Below are 24,336 nucleotides of genomic sequence, written 5' to 3' on the forward strand. Positions count from 1 at the left end.
AGGGGAGGGGAAGGGAAAGGGAAAAAAAAAAAAAAAAAAAAAAAAAAAAAGGAGGGAGAGAGAGAGAGAGAGAGGGAGGAAAGCACCAAACCCAACAGAGAAGCCGCGCTCCCAACTATTGCGACACGGAGCGAGGAGCGCGGCGGAGGCTGGCGGCGAGGTGCGAGGGGGAGCGGGCCGGGGGTTTTGGGGGTTTTGGGGGGGCTTGGGGGCGGGCAGGGTTTGCGGGCAGCCCCCCGGGGGTGGGCAGGCGGCTGCCGGTGCCTCGGCGCTGCCCCCCCGGCGGGCTGCTGTCGGCGCTCGGTCGCGGCTGCCCGGTGACCGCCGCCGCCTGCCCGCAGCGCACAGCGAGCCCCCGCACCTCGGAGCCGGCGGCGGCCCCCAGCCCCCCCCCCACCATGAACACCATCGTCTTCAGCAAGCTGAGCGGCCAGGTGCTCTTCGAGGAGGACGCCAAGGAGCGGGAGAGGGGCGGCCGGCCCTACGTGGGGGTGGTGGAGGGCCCGCACCACGCCGAGGTGCTGCTCCCCGACAGCCCGTCCATCAAGGAGAGCCTCAGCCTGCGCAACCGGCGGACGGGGTACGTGCGTGTGTGTGTGTTTGTGTGTGCTGTGTGTGTTGTGTGTGTTGTGTGTGCTGTGTGTGCTGTGTGTGTCAGTGCCCGGCGCTCGGCTTCGCTTTAGGACCGCCAGGTGGTCCCTAGGAGGGCTCCCCGCGCCCCAAAACCGTCCTCCCCGCGACTGGCATCCCGCTGATGCCGGCACCGGGCGGTGCAGACGCGTCCCGACTGGGGGCATCTCGCCGCACAGAGCTCCTGTCTGCGTGCATTTAGCCTCCCTCCTTCCCTCTGGCTCGGGCAAAACCAGAAGGGGGGCACCGCGTTTATTTTCCTCTTTATTCACACCCCCCAAGCAGACGCGCGGGGCTCCCCTTTGGCGAAAGCGGCCCCGGGCTGAGACCCGCGGGGCTGAACGGGACGGGACAGGACGGGACGGGACCGGGAGAGCCCCGGCAGCCGCTTCGGGGCTGGCTGCGACCCCCGCACTTGTTCCGCGGTGCCCGCAGCGCCCGGAGCCGGGCTGGGGCTGGGAATGGAGCTGGAGCTGGAGCTGGGGCTGTGCGCGCACTGCGCTCCCCTCGCCGCCCGCCTCGGCGATGCTGAGAACGGGTTCGTGCAAAAAACACCTGAGGCTGAGCCGTCTGCGGCTGTTTTTTTTTTTTTTTTTTCTCTTGTTTCCTTTTTTTTTTTTTTTTTTTTTTTTTTTTTCCGGTAGTTGTTGTGGAACAGGTGAAAGGGGAGGTGATGGCAGGACCCGGTAGCTCCGGCGTGCTGCCGGCCGTAGCTCGGAGGGTTTGTACCGGCACCAAGCAACCCGGGGCAGCTTTGGAAATTAATGTCCGAGGAGACGCGGAACGCGAGAAAAAATCCCGAGGAGCTATTTTTACTCCCCGTTTCCACCTTAACGATTGCATCAGCTCATACTTTCAGCGGCGCGGCTGCTCGGTAGCACGCAGATTGTGTTTCATCGAAATGTTATTACCAGCTCATCGCGGCGGAATTGGGTTTCCGAGGGAGCCCTGGGCGAGGCGGCGCCCGCGGCCGCCCGGCTCGGCCCGGCACGGCCCGGCCCGGCTCGGCACGGCCCCGCGGCGCCCCCTGCCGCCGCCCGGCTCTGCCTCCCGGTCCACCGGCTTCGCTCGCTTTTCACTTTCAACCTTTTTTATTCAAAAAACAAAACAAAACAAAACAAAACAACAACAACAACAAAAAAAAAACATCAAAACACCAAAACACCTTTTTACTTTTTATTTATTTATTTATTTTCCTATCGGTACCTGAGATCCTTTTTTCCCCCTTCCAACCTTTTTGTCCCGATACGGGCCGTTGCGAATTTGGGAAGGTTCCTTCCCGGAGGCGCGCTCCTCGCCGCGGGGCTGAGCAGGGATGGAGCGCCGGGGTCGCGGCACTTTGCTCGGCCTGGGGGCTGCTTCCCCCCGGGGACATCCCCTCAAGGAAAGCCCCTCTGCAAACACACCGAAAACATGCCCGGCAGTCCCCGAGCACCGAGGGCATCTCGCCCCGAGGCTGAGCCCCCCGCACCCTCCGCAGCATCCTCGCTCCCCGCGCCCCCCGACGGGCAGGGATCGGACACCCCGGGTTCGGGTCACCTCGGGGCTGGGGCCACCCCCCGGGACATGGCACTGGAGAGGCTGAGGGGGGCTCAGGGTGCCCGGCATCCCCCTCCTGAGCGCCCCTTCTCGGCGGCAGGGCTCGGCAGAGCGGCGGCAAGGTGCGGCACAAGCGGCAGGCGCTGCAGGACATGGCGCGGCCGCTCAAGCAGTGGCTCTACAAGCACCGCGACAACCCCTACCCCACCAAGACCGAGAAGATCCTGCTGGCCCTCGGCTCCCAGATGACCCTGGTGCAGGTAAGGGAACCCCCCCGGCCGCCCCGACGGCCCCGCGGAGTGGAGGGATGGGGACCGCGGCCACCCCAAGGTGGGCAAGGGTCTGGTGCCCGCTGTCCTTTCACCGGCCCGGTGATGTAGGGGACATTTCTGCCAGTGCCACCTGCGTGGGAAGGAGCTGGGAGGCAGCAGCGAGGCCGGGGGCCCGGGCTCATCCTCCCCCTGCCCGCCCCAGGGCTCCCCCTCCGTGCCCCCAGAGGGATTTCCCACGGCTGAGCCCTCCTGGCTGGGGAAGGGCTGAAGACAGGCAGCTAAACACAGGTGTCTTCCCTCCTTCCCTGCTAGAAGATGCCCGCATCCTGCAGCCTCATTCATAAGCACGGCAGAAATATTTTCTCTTCGTTTAAAAAAAAAACCCTTCAGGTCAAAAAAAAAAAAAAAAAAAAAAAGCCAATAATGGGAGATTTCAGCACAAAACAGGGCTTGTTCAGGAAGTTGTAGGGAGCTACTCGTTTCCCTTCTGAAAGGAGGCTAGAACGGAAACAGCTATATTGCTCCGATAACGAGCATCACCTGCTCCGCACTATCAGAGCTGCCGCACACGCTGCGCTCGCTGCTCATGGAGCAGCTTCTGCTCCAGAGCCCTGCAGCAATGGTCATCACACGGCAAAGCTGGGCACGGGGAGCACTTGTTTCCCTCGCAGGCACAGCCCCCCTGAAATGACTGGCAGTCGTGGTGCAGTAAGAGGTATAAAAGAAGCTGCAAATGTTTATAGCTCGTACTTCTTTGTTTCCTTTGCCATCTGGCACCCTATTGAAACGCGTGGTTAAATGCTATCAGTTGCTGAGTGATTCTATCTCAGGTCTGGGTGCTGCAAAGATTTATGCATCGTGAGTAGTCTGATTTCCTTGCCCGGAGCTACTGCTGGGTGCATGAAAGGAAACACATTTGCAGGATGGGTCCTCGGTGCTCTGCCTAGCACAGCATGTGTCACTTTGCAAGGGACGTGAACATACCAAAATAACACCAAGTATTAGAAAAAGACATTGGAAATATAGAATTATTATTTTGAGTGCTCCTTCAGAAAAGGCAGTGCTATGAACTTCGCTTCTAGTAGCATTGGCAAAATGGGATCGTTTTATGCTTCCGTACCTCATTGTGGAACTATTGCACTAGCGAAAACATTATCGCTTTGACAAAAATAATATTAATGTCTCAGAAAATGCCAATTATAACTGGAAGATGCTGTTAAAATAACTTCTCTTGCTTTTTAAAAATATACATGAAAGGTTTGCTCAGACTTCTAAAAATATGATTGCATAAACACTGTCCATTCAATGCCGCAATTCAATCTGAGTAGCTCATTGGACTATGGCTTTTAGAATATTCCCATATTTTCGCATGAGATTTAAAACATACATCCAGAATACACGTCTGGAGAATCTCACGTTAATGACATATTGAAGAGTTCTTCTCCTCTTCTTTTATAAATGCCACAGAATGAACATACAAGGGAAAATATCTGGTGGTGTTTTTTACAGTTTTTCTCTCATGGCAGCTTTGATAAATCCTGGTCAGGATATGCTGTGTTAGCCTCTATAAAAGCATCAAGGGAGTCATGGCCATGACTCCTCAGAGCTTTATGATTTATGTAAGGTGTAGCATAAAAATTAAAAAGAGTCTTGGAGGACTACACTTATCCCTGCTAGACCCCCACAACTACTGGATTTACACTGGAGCTGAATTTGAGCAGCCGCATTTCTATGAAATGTAATATTTGAAAGAGTTGTGCGAACCAGCACATCTATCTTCATTTACAGAAGCACACCATCAAAAAGAAACCCCAGATGTTTCTCCCATCACTTGGGCGCAATGCTCTTTTAATCCGGGAGTGCTATAGCATCTGTACGAGAGGTAAATGCCTATGTCTGGCAACAGCAGTAATTCCCGAGCCTCTAAGAACAAAACACAGACCACAGCTCCACTTTTCAGATGCCCAGGGAGAACAAGGCTGCAATCCAGGTCAAAATCCTTATTCTCTGGGAGCAAGAAGGAAAGCACCAGGCTGAGATCTCAGTCACGCTGGGTGCATCCGAAACAGCTTCCCCGAAGCCGGTGCTGGTATAACCAAGAGCAGATTTGGGACTGGGTTTCGGTATCTGGTGGAAAGCTTTGCATCTCTTCCAGGAGGGATGCATTGCAAAGGCATCAAACAGTGTCTCCGGTGATTGCTTCTCTAGCCTAACCGCATGAAACACCACTGGAGAGCCAGGCATCGATCAGTACACGATCTTCTCTCTGGGTTACATGCCTTCATGCTTGCTGACCTGTCTCAGGTTTCCACTCCTCTTCCATTTTCCAGTGCTGGTCCGCAGTGCTCGCGCTGGGGGGAACTCAACCTTGACTACCATCGAGGCAGCTCTGGGCTGACAGCTGCTGCCCACCCTGCATCTCCCCTGTGCTGGTGCTCTGGAAGCACTGAGGGAGGCAAAAGACACTGCTGAAAATCCTCTTGAGTTTCCACCAAAATGTCATTTAGGGAATGGGTGGCTAGGAGTTTTGTTTTGTTTTTCACTCCACGGTCAGCCTTCGAAAAGGTCTTCGGCAGCTGCCTGGAATATGATATTGGCCACAGTGATACTGATAATAAGGCTGTAGCCCCTCTCCCATGCTTTTCGTCTATCTAACAACCCCCATTCCAGTATTTTCCATATTCCAGTACCTGCCATCTATCCAAAGGAGCTTTTGCAGGGCTGTGGCATGGATATAACCAATCCTTCTGTGAGATAAAAAGGTAAACTTTTTTTTTTTTTTTTTTTTTTTTTTTTTTACTATTGTTATTAGGACGGAATCTGCATGTCACATTTTCCACTATTTCATTTTCATTATTTTTGCTCTCACCTGGTTGGCCGATTTTAAATTAATTTCATCTCCCTCAGCAGTACTTTGGCTTAGACCTCTGTTCCTGGGTGCAGTGGGGCAGCAAGGGGGCTCTTCCATCTTCAACAGGAAAGTCAAATTCTTTCAAGGAGGTAGGATTTTGCAGGAATCCTAAACCATCTTATTTCTTAACAAGCAGTAGCAAAGCCTGGTGCAAATTCTGGGCTGACTTATTCATGAGCAGTCCAACAAGATTTTCAGGAGTCCTCAAGGCAAATGTTATTGCAGCTTGCAGTCCAACAGCCCAAAGTTTTCTGCTTCCCAAACTGCCAAAGCAGGAAACCAAAAAAGCAATATAGCTTGAAAAAGCATTTTATGTTTTACTCCAATTAGATTCCGATTCAGAATCCAATAATTTGTCCTATTAATATGCTATTAATATGCTACGTTTTCATTTGTATCGTTACCGCAGTGCTTGATTTATTTTATTTTAAATTTTGTTTTAGAAGTTCTTGTGAAATAAAAAAGAAAAATGGCTTGATGTTCCTTCCAGAAAGAAATATAAATGGTTGTATTGTAGAAGAGCAGCTTTTTGCAATACTGGGATTAATATACTGGTCATGTGCTGCTATGGATTTAATGGTATTCAGATCCATACCGGCATATCAGGACTACTGGGGGAGGAGCATTGGTTGATTTGTTCCCCTTCTGAAACCTTGGCCGCTCTTAAGCACTGTAGCAGAACAAATTACAACAAGTTTGAAGAGGCTCTTCAGAAGCAAAGCCAGAGGGTCAATATTTCTTGATGCTGATATAAGTACTTGATGCTCTCTGGGCTGCTGTAAAGTACAAACACAGGGAAGCACTTCTATTATTGTTCTCCTTCGTTTCTTTCTTTCTTTCTTTCTTTCTTTCTTTCTTTCTTTCTTTCTTTCTTTCTTTCTTTCTTTCTTTCTTTCTTTCTTTCTTTCTTTCTTTCTTTCTTTTCCTTCCTTCCTTCCTTCCTTCCTTCCTTCCTTCCTTCCTTCCTTCCTTCCTTCCTTCCTTCCTTCCTTCCTTCCTCTCTCTCTCTCTCTCTCTCTCTCTCTTTCTCTCTCTCTCTTTTTACTTCTATAGAAGAACTGTATGATTGTTGCTTTGTACAAATAATGAGTTTCATCATGTGTTTTTTCGGGATACTTAGTTCTTGAGAGGTTTCAGAGACAAAAGTTTTCCCACTGTGTCTTGTATGTAAATCATTGTAGATTTTCTGTTTGTTTGTTTTTTTCCCTCTCTCCCCTTCCTGAGATTTTTGGAGATTGCATTAGTGCAACTTAGGACCCTTGTAAAGGGTGGGTGACTTCTGGCAGCTTAGGTTATTTCTTTTTGTAGCGGGTCAGACCCTGAGCAGTAGGCTCACAACTTTTAAAGACTATGTGGATACAAAAGGTACCACTTGGGGATGGTTGAAATTAGTGACAAAACTCTCCTGGGCTCTAAAGGAGCCAGAAACAGCCCCTCACAGCTTGAGACAGGTGAGTGAGCCATCTGGCAAAGCTCCTGGCCCTGCAGCCTCTTCTCAGTCCACATGCCTGGATGGTGGCCAAGACTGAAGAGTTGGGGTAGATGTTGAACCTCTTCATCTCTTGGAGATCTGCAGTTTGCAGCAACATATGCCAGTGCCCAAGGGTAGGAAAGCATCCCAAGATACCACACCACAGATATATCCTAAAAATCTCCTGAGAGGATTTTCCTAACTTACCTTCATCTTCAGCATGCCTTGCTTAAATGGCATTTGGGATAAGTATCTAGTGAATGCTTGCTGCTTTGTGCTTTGGTAGAAAGCCTCTCTTGTAAACGCTGACTTAAAGTTATTTCACAATGATCAAATAACTACTATTGCCTCCTTTCATAAGAGAAGAGAATATGACTCATCTTGTCACATTGATATGCAGGATGCAAAGAGTTGGCATGGGAAGAATGAGCCCAAAATAAACCAAGAGTACCAGGCAAAAATCACTTTTGCTAAATTTAATTGCTTTTATGTATGAGTCACGCTATACTACCCTTTCTTTCTTTTCTGCACATGGCACTTCAGTGATGAAAGATTTCAATGTGTAATGAAATGTAGCATAATGAAATCTTTCTCGTGAGATGGTGGGAAGCAGTTGGCTTTGTAAGATGCTGATCCATCCTGGGCTGATCCATCACGATCATTGCATGTTTGATTTCAGAGCTCCACGAAACCACACAGCAGTCAGGTGACTGCTGCTTCAGCTGAGTGCTCTGGAGTCAGTTTGTCAACGGCATTAGAAAGTGGCTGGGTGCCAAGCCACCCTTTCTGGTTTACTATAATGACTGCTGTGTCAATATGATGAATATAAACAAGTAGCCTTGGAAGAGAATGAAATTGCTTACTCTTCCCTGCCAGCTGGAGTTTTGGTCTTCTAACCTGTCATAGTGAGCTACATGGTTTGTAGAGTTCTATGTTTGGCATTTGAGCACTGATCCAGGGCTTGCTGTGTTTTTGGTGGAGCCCTGTTTCATGTAAACGTGATTTTAAGTAAAGTTGAAGTGACAGGCTTAAAGTGCCACTGCTAGCTTCTGGGTAGGACTCTGAACTGAAGTTCTGTTTCTCCTTCAGCAGATAGTGTTTGTTTTTCTCATAATCACCCCAGAAGAGATTATCGATCCTGAATAATTAGCCAAACACTTCTGTGCAATTTAGGAAGCCTTCACTGCAATAGGCAGATGACAAGACTAGGGCAAAGGTTCAAATTTAAGGTCCATGGCTTGGCTTTCCAGTAGGCAGGGGGTAACATGTGTTGATAAAACATGTGTTAGCTGTCTTTGCAGGTTACATGAGTTAAGCTGTGTGATTAATCCCAGGTCAGAAGATGGCTTCAGCAATCTCCAGCCTCCTTTGCATGCATTTCCACCGCACAAAAACACATGTGGGGCTGTGGATCACCCTGAAATTCTTCGTATTCTCCTTCTCAAGCAATGCCACACTGCCTCCTCCTTGCGGAGGTAGTGTCAAAATACACTTATTCCTACAAGGAACAAATAGCATTTTTAAGACCTGATTTATCATTAGATAAATATTGTTAGAGCTAATGTAGCTTGCCTCTGCTCTTGCTCATAGTTAGGTTACGCTGAGGTCACCCTGTCAGTACCGTATTTTCTATTTTGTATATTTTTAAGTTACAGTAAAATCAAGGCCAGCGTTTTCTAAGGTACAGTTTCAAACAACATCACTGAGAACTGAGAAAATCCATAGCTTCCCATCTTTAGTAGTCCCTTTGTAAGGAATTCTTATTTTTGCTGTTTTTTTTTTTTTTTTTTTTTTAATTTATTTATTTAGGATTTCCATGACAGAAGGAGTTTGTGAAAGTTGCTAATCTGTAGAGCAAATGGATGATTTCTGCCGTGACTCAATGCGTGCAGTGATCTGTGTTGGACTGTCCTGATACTCACTTGCTGCTGGTCTTCATGACCTGATAAAACACAAGGAAGACTTTTATATAACCAAATGCAGAATAGGTTTTTCTGTTCAGCACATTTATTGTAGCCTACATAAATGTCAAAGGCAAATTACCTAACATTACTTATTAATTTTCATTTAGGATGTTATTAATACTTCAAAGATTTGTATTGGAAGATCAGGGCAATATCTGTAAAAGAGGGAAGATGAATATAAAATGAATACTTGAGGACACCTTAATTAAACATTTGTTAATAAATTGTTGAGGCTTTGCTGACACTTGTGAAGGACAGAAAGGCTGAGCCTGCTGAGTTATCCAAGGTTTCTGCTCTGCTCAGTGACAGGTTCACAGACTCCTGGTGCCCCATGGTTGAGGGATGTTTCCCTTATTTGCTGTCTCCTTAGGGCACGCATAAAACTAATGTGAACTGTATGGGTTGGATTTGTTTATTTGCATTGTTTTCAAGGGGAACTAACAGATTCATTTTTAAGCAGGTGTCGAACTGGTTTGCCAACGCAAGACGTCGCCTTAAGAATACGGTCAGGCAACCAGACCTCAGCTGGGCTTTACGAATAAAGCTGTACAACAAATATGTTCAAGGAAATGCTGAAAGGCTTAGCGTGAGCAGTGATGACTCGTGCTCTGAAGGTTTGTTGAGGCTTTTAAAATCAATTTTACACTGATTAAGATATATTTAGAGAGTATCAGGTACCATAAATTAGCTCTGATTTCTCACAACATGCCCTCAGTGGAGCCACCTGTGTGAATTAGGGGCCATTTTTGGCTCACAAATACTACTGGGAGCAGTTTCAAAACACTTGCAAAATGGGATTGTGTAGGTTATTCAAGGGTAACAGTCTGGTTGCATGTTATTTGCCTGCTTTGTGTAGCTTTGCTACTAGAAAGATAATTGCCAGTTCATTCAATTCTACAGGCATGTTCTGCTTTAAAGGAAAAAATGATTTCATTTGTCAGTGTAAGGAAATGAGAAGTCTCTGGGCAGTTATTTTCCTAGATGGAAGAGCTACATCAATATCACATCATTGAGAGAATCTGATTAACTTCAGTGGGGCTTATTGTGTGCTTAACTAGAAATTACTGTATTTAGTTTGTATTTTACCAGCAAGCCTTAAAGTTTCTCTGAAAAATCTCTCTTGCCCAAATTAATGAATGTAGGAACTTTTTAAATAGTAACCTATATTTTTTTAATACAACTTTGTTACTAATCATGTCTGTACTCTTTTTTGCCAGTTGTGAGGAAAAAAATGCTTCAGAACATTGCCAGAAATGTGTATGTGAATTTTTAAAAGAATGGTTCAATTTGTACTCAGCTTCAATTCTATTTGTTCCCATTTCAGTTTGTTCTCACATTTCTTTGGTATGTACTTTCCTTTGAAAAATTATTTGCAGGACAGCTAAAAGAGTACAGTTTAAGAAAATATGCTTAAATTTTCCCCAGTATTCAGGAGAAGCAAATTCCAAGTTATGATAGTAAGAATTAAGTTTATTCAACCAGATATTGAAAGGCTTAACATTGGTTTAGGGCCCTTCTCTTCTTTTTTTTTTTTTTTTCTCTTTTTCCATTTTTTTCTTTTTCCTACCTGCTCTGTCATTAGCCAAGTAATTGGCTAATGTTGAAGTTTAAAATATATTTGTCTAGTTTTAGTTATATTTATAGCAATTTAAAACACATAGAGAGTGCCTCTTGTTAAATATTAGGTATTTGACGTATTACTGTATCTTTCTGCCTTTGTTTTCAGATGGAGAAAATCCTCCAAGAAACCATATGAATGAAGGGGGATACAACAAACCAGTTCATCACACTGTGATTAAAACTGAAAGTTCAGTCATAAAAACAGGAGTGAGACCAGAAACAAGTGCCAATGAGGATTACGTGTCACCCCCCAAATACAAAAGCAGCTTATTGAATCGCTACCTGAATGACTCGTTGAGGCACGTCATGGCTACTAACGCAGCTATGATGGAAAAAACAAGGCAAAGGAATCACTCTGGTTCATTTAGTTCCAATGAATTTGAGGAGGAATTGGTGTCTCCATCGTCATCAGAGACAGAGGGCAATTTTGTCTACCGGACAGGTAAGGGATCCTTTCTGCATCATTTCTAATACAGCTTTGGTGGTTGGAGTTGCTGGGAATGGTGTCACCTGGCTGGACCTTTTACAAAAGTAACTCCTGTGCATCCTCTCCTATAAGAGTGGGAAACTCCTGTCCTTACCATTGTATGAGAGTGGGTAACTCCAGCCTGTCCTCTCTTACAAGAGGGGATAGCTCCTATTGACCCTCACGTTCACTGAAGAAGTCCTCTCTGTAGTGTTGGAGCTCTGTGCTGTTACTGACTGCTAAATGGAGCTACAGGGTGGGTTTTTGAAATGACACTTGTGGGCCTGTTTGTCAGCACTGAGGCAAGCCTAAAGAGGGAGAAAACTTTAAAGTATTCTGGAGTGAAGTACCCTGTGGCTCCAGCTGGAAGGGATAGGACTTTGCATTTTCAAGGTGGCTGTTTGTGGCACCTATATGAGCCATATGTCCCTTGGTGGTGTGCACATGACTTTCTTCCCCTGTTGTACATCTTGTTTGCTGTCCTTAGGGTGCCTTCTCCATTGTGTGGCCCTTCCTTCTTATGATTATGTGGATTAATTAGTTTGGACCAGTTTCTGTACCACTCTACAGGCACAGTGCACTGAGCTAAGGAGCCACAGACTTGGCCATTAAAGATCTTGGTTTAATGCTTTTGAGAGGTTACACATGACTTATAGCTTTTATTTTATCAATAAAAACATAAAAGCATGATTTCTGTCATCTGTTGTGTTACCAGTCAGAGGAAGGCACATGGGGCTGCTGGGTTCATGCCAGCAAATTGCTGTAAATCAGGGCAAGGTCAGGACCTGCTTGGGTCCCTGTGGGTCAGCGAGTGCTGGAAGGCTCCTCTTGCAAAGCTTGTTCTGAATTTCCCTGGGGACATAAGGCAAAGGCTGTCCACTCCTCTTTGAAAAAAAAAAAAAAAAACAAAAACAAAAAACGAATTTCTGCTTCCAAATCTCTGAAGGTCTCAGCTGGCAGCTCAGGATTTCCACTCATCACAGCAGCCCTTTGTATTTTCCCTGTGAGACTGGCCCTTTCACAGGCATCACCACTTCTGGGATGGATGGATAGACATTGCTGCAATGTGCTGGAGGGCTTTGCACTGAATTCACTGTAGATTTAGATGTTGTACTTGGTTCCTTGTGGCTTCCCTGGCAGCCAGGCTGGGTTGCCCACCTCCTTTGCAGCCTCTCAAGTCTGCAGCCTTTGTCTGCCTCCTCTCTCCAAGCATATTTCACATGATTTTGGTCCCTGTGAAGGGGCCACCAGCTTTTCAGAAGGCCAAATGCTCTGGTGGGCGTAGAAGAACGTTGGTACGTGCAGGTTGTCAGGAGATGACCGAGGCAGGAGTGGAGGCCCCATAGAGAAACAGAATCTTGTGGGGAGCAAGAACACGTTGCATGCACGATGAATACATTTCAAAATTAACTCTCTCTATTCATTTAGGGATTTTTTTTTTCAACATACCAAATGCATTTGGTCTGCATTATGGGTGTGTTGTCTGCCAAGTTTTATTTTTAAGTGAAAAGTTACTCAAGAACAGATGCAGCAGCTCAGATATGTAAACTTCTGTTTTTCTGTACTTTTATACCGTAACTTAAAAATGGACACAGTGACTTTTTAAAAATTGTAATAAATTTGCTACTGGATTAAGTTCTTCTTGCCAAGTTCCAAGCTGCACTGAAAAATATGGTCTCTAATGAGAAGGCTGAGACAGGCACGTTGTAACTGCAGTGAGTTCACAAGCTGGGTTGGAAAGACTAAAAACCAGTATATTTGTCCTTAAACTTCATAACTGGCATACATGGAACTCCTCTTGAGATCGTAATTAAGTCACTTCTTAAACATCTTTGTTAATGCTTTGCAGTGCCATGGCCTCTGGTGAGAACACACTAGCAGCTCTCAGGATGTAGTTTTATTCTTTTTACACCCCCAAAGCAGACAAGCAGTAGCTTGCCAATAGAAAGAAAAAGTTCATGTGCATGCTGTATATTTTGATATATCCTACCCATATGTGAGTGCACATGCAAGAAATAATAGGTACAGCAGGCTTTTTTCAGCTATGAGGTTACAACCCCACTAATGGTTTTCTGATGATGTTGTAACATGCAGGAATTGACTCCTTCATGAAAAAGTAAATATTTTTAAGTTATCATCCCTTCATAAAACCTGTTTAGAAATAGATGAAATCAAAGAAATGATTGCTAGGATGGGAGAAAATAAGGGCATTTTATTTTTGTTGTCTTCTCTGTGTAATTCGAACACCTGGGATTTCAGCTCTCAGTGCAGTCGTACAGCATACTTGTGTCCGTGTTCTCAAAAATAGCTGCAATCCATGTTGGTTAAGCAAAATAACAGCGTGTGTCCGACTGTGCCTCTCCTGGTAGCAGCAAGTGGATTTTTCAAGCGAGGTATCTGTGCTTAAAATGACTTTGCCTCTGTAGTCCTTTGTTACACGAAGCAGCTAACTTTTAACAGAAAGGGACTGAAGTGGAATTTTGAAGTTCCTGATAGATGTTTTAGTTTATGAAGATATTTTGAATAGGATGTCAGAAAACAGAACATCAAAATTGATTGACATTTTATTTTTGAGAAATGTTTGACTGTGTTCATAGGAGCGGGAAGTCATTTGTTTTGAATGAAATTCTTTATTGTGCTTTCCTGAAAAAGCACCTTTTTGTAGCAGATTGTGAGCAGAAAGTTTACTGGCGGGGTCTGCTCCACACCATGGGCCAGGCTCTGATTTCGGTCGCTTCAGTGCCTGCAGTGCTTGGGGTCAGCCTGGCCACAAGCGGCTCAGTAGCCTGCACCAAATTAACAGGATATGAGCGCAGCGTCCGGTGACAGAAACAAGAAATTGCAGTTTAAAGTTTATAAGGAAAAGGGGTAGTACAATTTCCCATTTCAGTCATTAACATGCTTATAAACACTGGACCATATGCTACTCTGGGTTCATGCAACCGGGAAATCCCGTGTAAAGATCAAGGACAGGCTGTATAACTGGCAGTCGGGAGAATGGCCTCACTTTGTACCTCTGCACGATTCCCGTGAGCTCGTGAGAAGCAGCTTTAGTGCTGGAGCAGAAGCAGCAACCACAAAATCTCTGTCCCTGCACAGACGGTGTCTGCACCGCTGCCTCCCCCAGTCCTGTCCTCCCTCTCAGGCTGCGGAGCTCATGCAGCAAACGTGCACAGAGGGGATGCGGTGTGGGATGTGGGGGGACAGGGTACAGCCAGCTCAGAAAGAACAGACCAGAACAGGCTGTGAATATACTTGGATATGCCACATATGTAAGCGGTTCTGTCGTAAGCTGATACGCTTATATATATATAATGTGGCATACATGAATGTGTTCGCTTAAGGCAGAAATTTTCAGTTCAGATTAATCCTTGTGCAGGTATAATATATAAATATATATAATTGGCCAAATATGTCTTAAACTGACCGCTGAAAGGCTTGCTTCAGTATTTTTGTTTAGTTAAAAATCCATGTTAGAGAAGAAGTTTTCATTAAGTCCTTGGCAGGCTTTCACTCGCAGCAGGTTCTCTGTATGACAGGAATAACTAAAACCAGACTCGCCTATCTCTATTTGTTGCCCAAATGCACATTGAAATTACAGTCCGGCTGCAACAAGCACTTCAAAAAATATATAGCAAAAAGACCTAATAATGTTTGTAGTGAAGGTGGATGTAAATCTGAAACACCCACCCCATTCTTTGTTTCATGGATTACCAAAACACCGACTTTGTTTTTGTGGTTATGGTCGGTCGGTGCTCTGCAAGTCCTGTGTCGTTGGTCACCTGCAGAAACAAAACACTCTGCATTGTTACAGTTTGAGGAAATGAAAAAGCCCAACTTTCTGAGATATCGCTGTCTGGTGAGCTGTGTTGTGTAAAAGAAAGCAAAAATTAAACCGAGAGGGAGAGAAAGAGAGTTGAAATGGCAGGACAGGGAGCTCTCTAACTTCTTTATGCAGGCAGTTTTCGTTGATTTCACTTTATATGTTACTTAGCACAGCAAAAAAGCCAGAACAAATAAAAATAGTGAGGAAACTAAAGACTTACAGGCCTGGGAAGGAAGGTGGCTTTAAAAAAAATCTTGAATGGCTGTTTGATTTTTGAAGATGTTTGATCTCTATTTTTAGGCATTTATACTCAGGAGTGTGTTTAGTTTCTGATGTTTTCATTACTGCTGCCTTTTTCTTTCCTCTCGCCTTCCTTTTTTTTTTTTCTTCTTTCATTTGGATCCTGCAAAGTCTGTGATTTATAAAGCATGACCCTGGGATGCTTACTGCAGCACACTGAGCATCTCTGAGGCGGCGCTCAGCACGCTGCAGGAGCAGGCCCACAGAGAGCCCCACTCAGATATTAGGGTGTAGGCATTCACATACACACTGTGCAGACACAAAACTGGAGAACAGCCCTGTGGTTTTGTGTGGTCCTTGCCAAATTTTCCTCTCAATTTAACATTTTTAGAAATTAACATGTAATTTAAAAACGAGCTATAAAATTTAAAAGCATAATGTGAGCACAATGGAACCTGTTTTCAGAAATGACTCGAGGGACCAGCAAAAGCTGCGAGCATTAGTGACTTTTGCAAGTTCGGTCTAAACGGTGCTGGAGACCTTGGGGATACCTTAAAATAAATGCAAACCTGGGAGAGCTGAAGGAGGTCCTTGTTGCAGATCCTAATGCTCTCCAGAAGTGAAATTGAAAAGGGGAATGTCGAATACAGTACTAAATGCACAAAGCAGCGCAACTGCGATTTGAAGGTTGCGCATTTAAAATTGTATTTCTGCAGAAATTTTCTTATTACATGGCCAGATTCATCGACACTGAAATAGTGTGGAATTGAGAACTGGGCAGCGGATTGCTTTTAATTTGTTGTTCTGTTGTTTTGTTTTGTTTTGTTTTTCCTAAAGAAATATTAAAAGGAAACTGCTTTGCTACAAGGACAGTGTCAAGTTTAATATTTATAATGATAGCCCAAACTTGAGAATTTTAAAGATCCTGCCTGCTCCCCTCCCAGTTAAGTTGGTTATTTGCTTCTTGCACTTCTTTCAGTCTGAACAGCGGAAATCAAATAAGTCCTTCTTTTTAGTTCTTTCCAGCCTCCTCTAGTTTCTTGATTTCTCAACATTTATCTTGCAAGTGGAATGGGTCATTATTTCTACATGACAGAATCTTTTTTTAATTTTATTTTATTTTTTGGAAATGTATCGGTTTCAACCAGAATGTCTCAGGTAGCAGCATGGAGGAAGATCATGCTGTGTCGGGCAGCTCAGCTGAGAGCGCAGGGGCCGAGCATCCTCCCCAAAGCCTGGGCACAGGGGCTGCTGTGGCAGGGGAGACCTCCCCCTCTTAGGGACGGGGGAGAAGCTCCTCTGTTATTAGCTTTTTCTCAGCTATTTTTCTCCACTCCCTGTTTTGAAACAGGCAGTTCTGTGGGAAATTCTTCTTGTTTTCTCAGAAGTGCTCAGTGCAAACACCGTGTATCCATGTTTTTTTTGTGTGTTAGTTTTCAGATGCAGATGATTATGCATGTTTTGGGCTCTGTTTTTGTTTTTGTTTTTCTAAAATCCAATGTTTTAAAAATTCTGGAGATTGGGTCAAGTGTTGGACTTCTGATAGCATGTTCGTGGATACAACTGGATGTCATTGCAGTGCAGACAGCAGGGAGCAGGGAAAGTGCCCGTGCACCTCTGCTGCTGGTTTTGCTTCAGTTGATGCTGCAGTGAATTTTCTGTCTACTTTGGTAAAACCGAGCTCACGGCAGCTGCTTGGCTGCAGAGCATTTTCTCCAATGTAGCTTACTTTAAGGCAGCAGCACACACACACAGCAGCTCCTGACAGCATCACAGAGAATTGCGTGAGTGATTTGGAGTGGAAAAAATTACAAGATTTGACAAAAAAAAAAAAAAAAAAGTGAGATTGAAGAACAAGGGGGTTGGCTGTGTTTCCATGGCCCAGCATTTCTGCTGCCTATGCCCTCACAGCAGCTTGCTGGGGCTTCTCTGAGACCATTAATATTTCCCCAATGCAAATATTCTCAGCAGCAGCCAAAAAAGCCGCACATCCCTGTGCTTGCCCAGGACCTCTCTTAGACATAGCAAGGAAAATGTATGGTGCTGTCACCAGTTGCTAACAACTGTGTACTTTAATACTCCTCTTTAGAGTTAGGAAATGCTCCAGGCCAAGCCTCAGGATTTCTTCATTTAGCAAAGGTGTGTTCAAGAGAAGAAAATATTTATCCCCATTTCCCAATTGTTCAAAACAGACTCAAAAGTATGCTTTATCTTAAAACCTGAGGTCAGCCCAAATGTGAATGTTGCAGGAAATTGTGTGTGTGGAAAAGTACATGAGCATAAATCAGAATGTTTTCCAGTTTAAGCTGTAGGCTACATGACTAATAATGAATATAATAGGGAAATTAGTGAGAAAATTAGCAGTTAATTCAATGAATATTTAAAGACTGTGTGTGAAACTACCACCTGGGAAAACTGATTCAGTGAAATGGATGTGTCTCCTTCTGCCTTTCCAGTGCTAGAGCAGGATTTTCTTGGGTAGCCAGATTTCTGAGCAGGTGACTTAAACCAGGAACGCCAGGCTCACATGCTGCCTCGCCAGCACGGCTTCTGCCCTGGTGCCTACGAGCGCCGGCGGCTGCAGCTGCTTCTGCTGGGAGTGGTGGTGGGCTCTGCAAAGGGAGCACTTTCCTCCCTTCTGGGGAAGGTCCTCTATAATCACACATTTTACTCAATATATCACTGACAGGAAAGTGATTTTGAGTGTACAGCGATGCCTGGAGGCAGATGGCCCCAGTACTGTGTTGTGAAACGTACCCGCTCTGCACCTTGCGGCACCTGCATGAAGAAAGAGAAATTCCAGGGACAAAACCCATCGTTTTTTTTGCCCAGTGAGTTACTTTTACATATGAAATACATATCCTTCATGAGCAAGCACTGTCTTCGGTGCCACATATTAACACAGTTATCTGTAGGCAATACTCTGAATGTGAGCAGGAGGGAAGGGGTACGGGAAAGCCAGACGCAGGCTGTTCTTGTCCCATCCTGCGGCAGTAAACGTGAAGGAATGGGGAGCCCATAAAAATTTTCACTTCTCTCTGGAAAAATGTCTGAAGTGAAACTTCATACCTGGCGTGGGGTTCCTGCGTGTTCCTGTATCCCCGCTCTGCTTGGGATAAATACGGCGGCTTTTGGTAACCTCCTGGTGCATCCCGCACGCGGTGTTACGGCGCTGCTGTTCGTGTTGCTGCAGTTAGGGCTGTATCTGTGTTTCCATTAGAACCCTTTTAATCCACAAATTTATGACCCAGCTGTAAAAATTCAATCCAGACTGAAACTTGGCACGGGCAGCGCTCGTTCTCCCATCTGTGGAAGGGATTTAAGCAGGTACATCCCAGTCATAGCCATTGCAGCTAGGCCTGTAAATCTGGAGCATGATGACTGCTGAATAGAGCTGTAACCTTCTTAGTAGTCCCAGAGTTTGAAATAGTTTATGCTCATGATGAGACTGGCAGAAAGCAGCTTGTTTGTGTTCGGTCATATACATAGTAAATAAGGATAATGTTTTGAGTTCAACTGTGTTTGCTCACAGGCACAAGCACATGCACTTTCCTTACCATGTTAATATTTTGACATGGGTGGCAAATGCATGAACGTCTGCAGGATCTTGTTCCAACGCAGGGTCTGATCACTCTCAGGTAGCGCAAGAAGCTACCAGCACTAATGGAAGAATGTATATTTTGATCATAATTAAAGAAAAAATAATAATAATGAGAAATGAAAAGACCAGGTTGTTTTCTCCTGAATTGGATTTTTGACTGAGATTCTCTTAAAATATCTTCAAAACTCTTTCAATATTGAACTGCAAAATTCATTTTATTCACCATCTCTTGTTTCTATTTATTTATTATTATTTTTTTTCTAAAAAGCTACAAGCTGGATGTTGCTTGACCAGATAGACTAGTAATCTTATCTGATCCAGCAAATCCTATTTCCCTTTGCAGGTTTGTGGTTTTTGAAAGTCATTCCACAACTTAAAAAACTCCTTTATGTGTTTAACTGAAATTTTTTAGGTCATTTGTCCATAATGTGAATACCAGAAACGTAATGATGAAAGCAGTTCAGTGAGACCAGACTTCTGATCCTCCGTGCGCATTCACAGCAGAGCCCTTGGGAGGGCTTTGGCACAGTTTGACGAGAGGATTGAGGGGGACCTGGAATATCTGCGTGGGCTGCAGATGGGTCTGTACCCTGCAGCTTGGAAAACTTCTTGGTCGTGTTCAGAAAATGTGGGGATTCTGTGGGTGGTGTGTATGAGATTTTTGCCAATTTGGTGGAGCAAGGGGAATGCTTGTAGAAACACCTGTTCCCCCCCTCAATGTCCTGCATCTGCCTCTCTGAAGTTCAATTTCTAGTTTCTAATTATCCCAGAACAGAAAAGCAGGGCTGGATTATGTTTCGTTCAATCCACTTCACTCCAAATGTAAAAATTTGGGTGTGAGATACAACGGGTAGGCATGGAAATTATCGACGGGTCCTAAAGACTATTGCAGGTGTTGTATACTTCATGGCATTAAAACGGCATTGGACAGACATTTTAGATCTGTTAAAGGAGAAATATGTCAAACAGTCAAAGAGGACAAAAGGCAATAATCTAAGTAAGTTTTATGTAAGCTACAAAACAAAAGGAGCGGGTGTTTAAAGCAGGGAATTACGCTGGAGAAGTAAGCGGCATTGTAGAAAATCTGGAAAATGTAAAAACAATTCAAACAGAAAAAGATCAGATAAACAGCTAGAGCTGGAACAGAAACACACAAAAATAGGTAAAGCAAAATTGCAACGAGCCATGAAATGCGTTTTCCTTAATTTTTCACAGTGGCCTTGAAACCTGATGTTGGAGCCTCTATCTCTGTTCTTTTGCTGATGGCCAGAAGCTGAGGTTATGGTGACCAGATCGTTTGGTATGGCACTGACATTTCAAGTTAAAAGAGATTGCCAAGACTCTCAATTATGACACTAAAATATACCGTTATTTCTAAGGCCAGTTTTCGGTCCCTCCCTCATGCCTCCACATTGATTTAGGCAACAGATGCATGAAAAGCAAAGCAGCATTCAAAATAATCCCTTAGCTGAAGCTGGAGGAAGGCTGGCTAGTGGGCTGTAGCCAAAATTCCTTAAATGTTACAATGTTTTACATTTCTAAATGTAAAAACTTTCTTTCCAATGTGAGGTACCAGCCAAACGTCTTAGTTACGGTATCTCAGAGCAAAAGCTGGCATGAGGCCTTGCGGTCATTTGCGGGTATTGACAGATTTACACCATTGAAGATCAAGTTAAATGTTGTCGGTTTCTCCATCTCCCCTTTACTTTGTCAGGCTTTTTTTTTTTTTTTTTTTTTTTTTTTTTTTTTTTTCTCTCAGTTACTATTTGTCAGCTTAAATCCAGTTTGCTGGAAAAACGAAGGCTCCTCACGACCTGGCTCTTCAGGAGCGAATTGCCTCAAATTCTTCCTGCTCGCCAAGCTATTTTGTAATGCATTGCAAAACAGCAGCAGGATTGCTCTCCCTGCACTGCATGTACTTTGTGGGCTAGACACTGTGGTCAGTTATAATGAGGTCTCGGTGTGCTGGAGGATTTGTCTCTGCCCCTGACTGCAGGAGTTTCATCCCAAGTCCTTTCTCCTCCAGCTACTCCTCCCAACCCGAGGAGCGGGACGTGGGGCTGTCCCGTTGTGGTCAGATCTGTGGGGAGCCTGGATGCTTCCCATTGCTCCAGCGTGTGCATTGCACCATCTGCTCCTGAACATTTACAACAGCTCTGCTCCCAAAGACAGGGGTGACAGATTGCTTGTTACATGGGCACACTCAAACTCATCATCCTACTTTTCTCACTTTTCTGGTGGTTAGCTGGTGTAGCTCGTGGTTACTGCCTAATTCCCTTCCCTGGCACTGACTTCACATTGGTGCTGTTTGTGAGCAGCATGAAGCCCGTGACCCTTTCCCCTCAGCAATATCAGGAGGTGCAGATTCCTAATTGTTGATGCTCGTAGTACTGGATGGTTAGCGACACTTTTTGAAGTGGGGAGAAGCCAAAAAATCTGTTTTGCTCTCAGCTCGAGAGACTATAGTGATGTGTGTAGACTGTACAATCTTTCACATACTTATATATATATTCGTATATTCATATATCTGTTAAATATATTCATACTTCCATATGTATATACCTCTCTCTCTCTATACACACATCTCCTCAGTGCTCAGCAGTAATCTCTGCTGTTTTGCAGTCTTGCTGCATTTCCTCCTTCAGCTTGGAGCTGAGCAGCATTTCACACAGGCAGTGAACTTTGTAACAATAGGGGAAATCAGGCTCCCAGTTGTATTATCCACGAATTATTAGGTATCTCCTGTTCAAATCCAATACTGAAGTACTTGCCCCAGCTCTCCTAGAAAAACCCCAAATCCCGTTCATGGTGGTTAGCAAAGAAAATGAGGCTGACCTGCAGGTAGTGATCCCAGTGGAGCTGATATTTTCTGCAAAGGCCTTTTTTGCGTGCCCAGACTTTGGCTAAACCAAGGTAAAGAAATGCTTGTTTAAACATTTTAAATGGAATAAAATGTCAGGTATCTTTATAAGCCTGTTTTCCTTTTAGTACTGCCTCTAGCATTTCTGCTGCTGTTTTCAGTTCTCATCTAACAAGACTCTGAGTAATAATAATTTCTCCTGGCTACCAGCATGTGTAAGAATTAATTTGTGTTTGTTACACTTGTTGTGGATCTCCATATAGAAAAGATCACTAATATTTCTGAGTCCTCTATACCCCATTCAGTGCACTTACAGATTCATATCCCTGACTCTCTGCCACATTATTTCAAAAGGGGCTAATAATTACATCAGACGGACAATTCAGAGTGCCTGTAGCTTGACCTGGTAATGAATGGACAGACACTCAATGTTTTAAAATCAAGCCCTTAGAAGTGCTTGGTGTTGGACCAAGCAAAAATCCAGTGTGCCAAGATCTGGTCTGGTTTTTTGAGTGTTTTGGCCACAGAGCACGCTACATGGTTTGACACACAAAGTTCATGTGTTTGCAAAGCTTTCCAAACTTCATTTGGTGAACTCCTGCTGCTTTCAGTGGGATCTTTGCTCACAGATCAAAGACTGTGACCCTTGGAGAATGTAAGTGCTTATATTTGGGTACTGCTCTTCCTTCATTCCTTGCACAAAATAGGAAAAATGAAGGCTTTATTCAGCCCCACATTACTGCTGCACTTGCAGAGGTTTGAGAAGCTCTGTCACGTCTCTGCAGGAATCACAGCTGCTTGCAGACACCCCATCCCTGCCCAGAGCAGCAGCAACACCCGGCCCCATATGAGCCCTCCAAAGACCTCTCCATCCTTATGGCCATGTCCTCTTCCCATCCCCTTGTCCAGACTGCCTCCCTGCAGCAGCTCTGCACTCCCACCACGTCCACCCTCACCCACGTTGAGGCTGAGTGCCATCAACCCGCATTACCCGTATGCAAAAAGGAGGATTTGGCAAAAAGTCAAGTCTGGGTGAGTCTGAGAAAAGGGGAGCAGAGGGGGTTGTAATGAGGTGCCTGAAGTGGGAAGGGCAGAGACCTGGGTTCATGCTGTCCATCAGCCCCTGTGTGTCTTTACAGATGGATTATGTCTATAGGAAAGTCAAATGCCCCAAAATCTCAGATAAAGGGTAAAAGTTTATAGAAGAGACCAGGAGATAAAGAAAATCAACAAATTCCTATGATATATTGTATGTCATCTGTACGTGACACTCTGATACCTTCATATGCTTAAACTAAAGACTTAAATATAATTTAGTTTGTAAAAATATACCTTAGTTATAATAAAATGATAATAGTGGAACTTGGCAACAGAGCAGCTAATAAATACTACACTTCTGAAATGTGCCTGGGATCCAAGTACATACTCTTTTACTGTGCAGTTAAAGCATGTGGCAGGACACGCTAGACCAAGATTTTCTTTTTGTCTTTCCAGTGGAAAACTAAAGTTCTTTGTTTAAGTGAAGCCCATTGGGAATTTTTCTTAAGTAAAACAAGGAGCTAAAGAATTCCATTCCTTTTTGCCAACTTTCTTCCTTCTTCAAGCCAAATTATCGATTAATGGGGCATTAAATATCAAATACTGCCTACTTATATTCATACCCATTTTCATTTAGGTTTCTTCAATACTCTCTCATTGGTATTTCAAACACATCTGAATTAAAAGATGAGATACGGTATTGGGAAAACGCTACCCTTTCCAAACCTTTTTGGCCTTATAAAAATAAAGGTCAGAAATATAAAAGTCATTACTTTTGCATACTTAACCTTACTTCTGATTTTTTAAAAAAAAAAAAAAAAAAAAAAAAAAAAAAAAAAAGAGCTCCTTTAAGATCTTCTTCCTGAGCTTCATTCTTTGCCTTCTTCATTAGCTGTCTCCATTTCGGTACCCTATAGTTTTGCCAGCAGAGCAGCCAAGTGAATGCTTGACCATATTTTTGTCTGGCTCTAGCAAAACCGTGATCTGACAATAGAATACTTTTCTCTGGGTTTTCCTTCTTCCCCCAGGGAACCATACTTCAAGGGCAACCTGCTTGTCCAGCATATGAACATGTGGAAAATCCACTGCTATGCACTAATGATTTTCAGATGGGCCATTGTTGCTGAAAATCATCCCAAGAGCAGCAGCTTCTCCATTGTGCACCTAACCGCTTTGGGATAGCATTGCTCATAGCTTATCTGGAATAAACCCTTTGCATTTACGTATAGTGTGCTGACATGTGCTGCAGCACACATACGTAGTAACAACATTTAGGGAAAAAGTGGGTAAAAGTTACTGTTGTGGTTCTTTTTTGGCCATTGCAACATGCATCAAAATCTGACATTTATTTTAGCGTGAAAACATAAATGTAGGAAAAAGTTGAGCTATGCCAAAGATCCACGACAGCAAGGCAGAAGCACCCGAAATACTGTCCACAAATGAATCACTTTCAAGCTTTTGTTTTAAATATTTACAAGGAGACTTGTCACACACTGGGGGAGACAAGAATGAGTTTTAATTTTTAAATAGTTTCTATTACTGTTCTTCTCAGAATTTGCATTCCTTTTAAACAACTTTCACTTTTAATCTGTAATTAAAGCCAAAGTTTTCTTTTAATTTTAAAAGCTTGTCCTTGGACTAAAATAACATGGAACATTTTTAAACATTGATCCAAGCTGCTGTAGATACATTTTATTTAAACCACAGAGCCTGCAGTTGGATTCCTGGCGTTGCCAGATAGACTACGAACTGTAAGTGTGGCAATGATGACTGCGGAGTTCTGGATGCTGCTCTACCAGCAAGGAGGGTTGTTTTTCTGGAGTTGTTCCTCCCTTTGGGTCCTATTCATGAATGACTTAATCTCTGCGTATGATCAAATGTCGTGCAAGTTACTGTGC

The 24,336-nt window shown here is 44.2% G+C and overlaps 1 protein-coding gene across 2 annotated transcripts in view; it reads left to right on the plus strand.

Annotated features, from left to right (window-relative positions):
• Nucleotides 1-318: 318 nt before the first annotated feature.
• Nucleotides 319-24,336, plus strand: part of MKX (mohawk homeobox) — a 45,357-nt gene continuing 21,339 nt past the window's right edge. For both annotated transcript variants that reach the window (XM_032183407.1, XM_032183409.1), the window contains exons 1-4: nucleotides 319-580; nucleotides 2,270-2,429; nucleotides 9,248-9,401; nucleotides 10,514-10,849. In XM_032183407.1, coding sequence (XP_032039298.1) covers nucleotides 399-580; nucleotides 2,270-2,429; nucleotides 9,248-9,401; nucleotides 10,514-10,849 — 832 coding nt within the window. In that variant the 5' untranslated portion in view covers nucleotides 319-398. The remainder of the gene's footprint in view (nucleotides 581-2,269; nucleotides 2,430-9,247; nucleotides 9,402-10,513; nucleotides 10,850-24,336) is intronic.

This window comes from Aythya fuligula, chromosome 2, assembly GCF_009819795.1.
Source record: "Aythya fuligula isolate bAytFul2 chromosome 2, bAytFul2.pri, whole genome shotgun sequence".
Classification (NCBI taxonomy): domain Eukaryota; kingdom Metazoa; phylum Chordata; class Aves; order Anseriformes; family Anatidae; genus Aythya; species Aythya fuligula.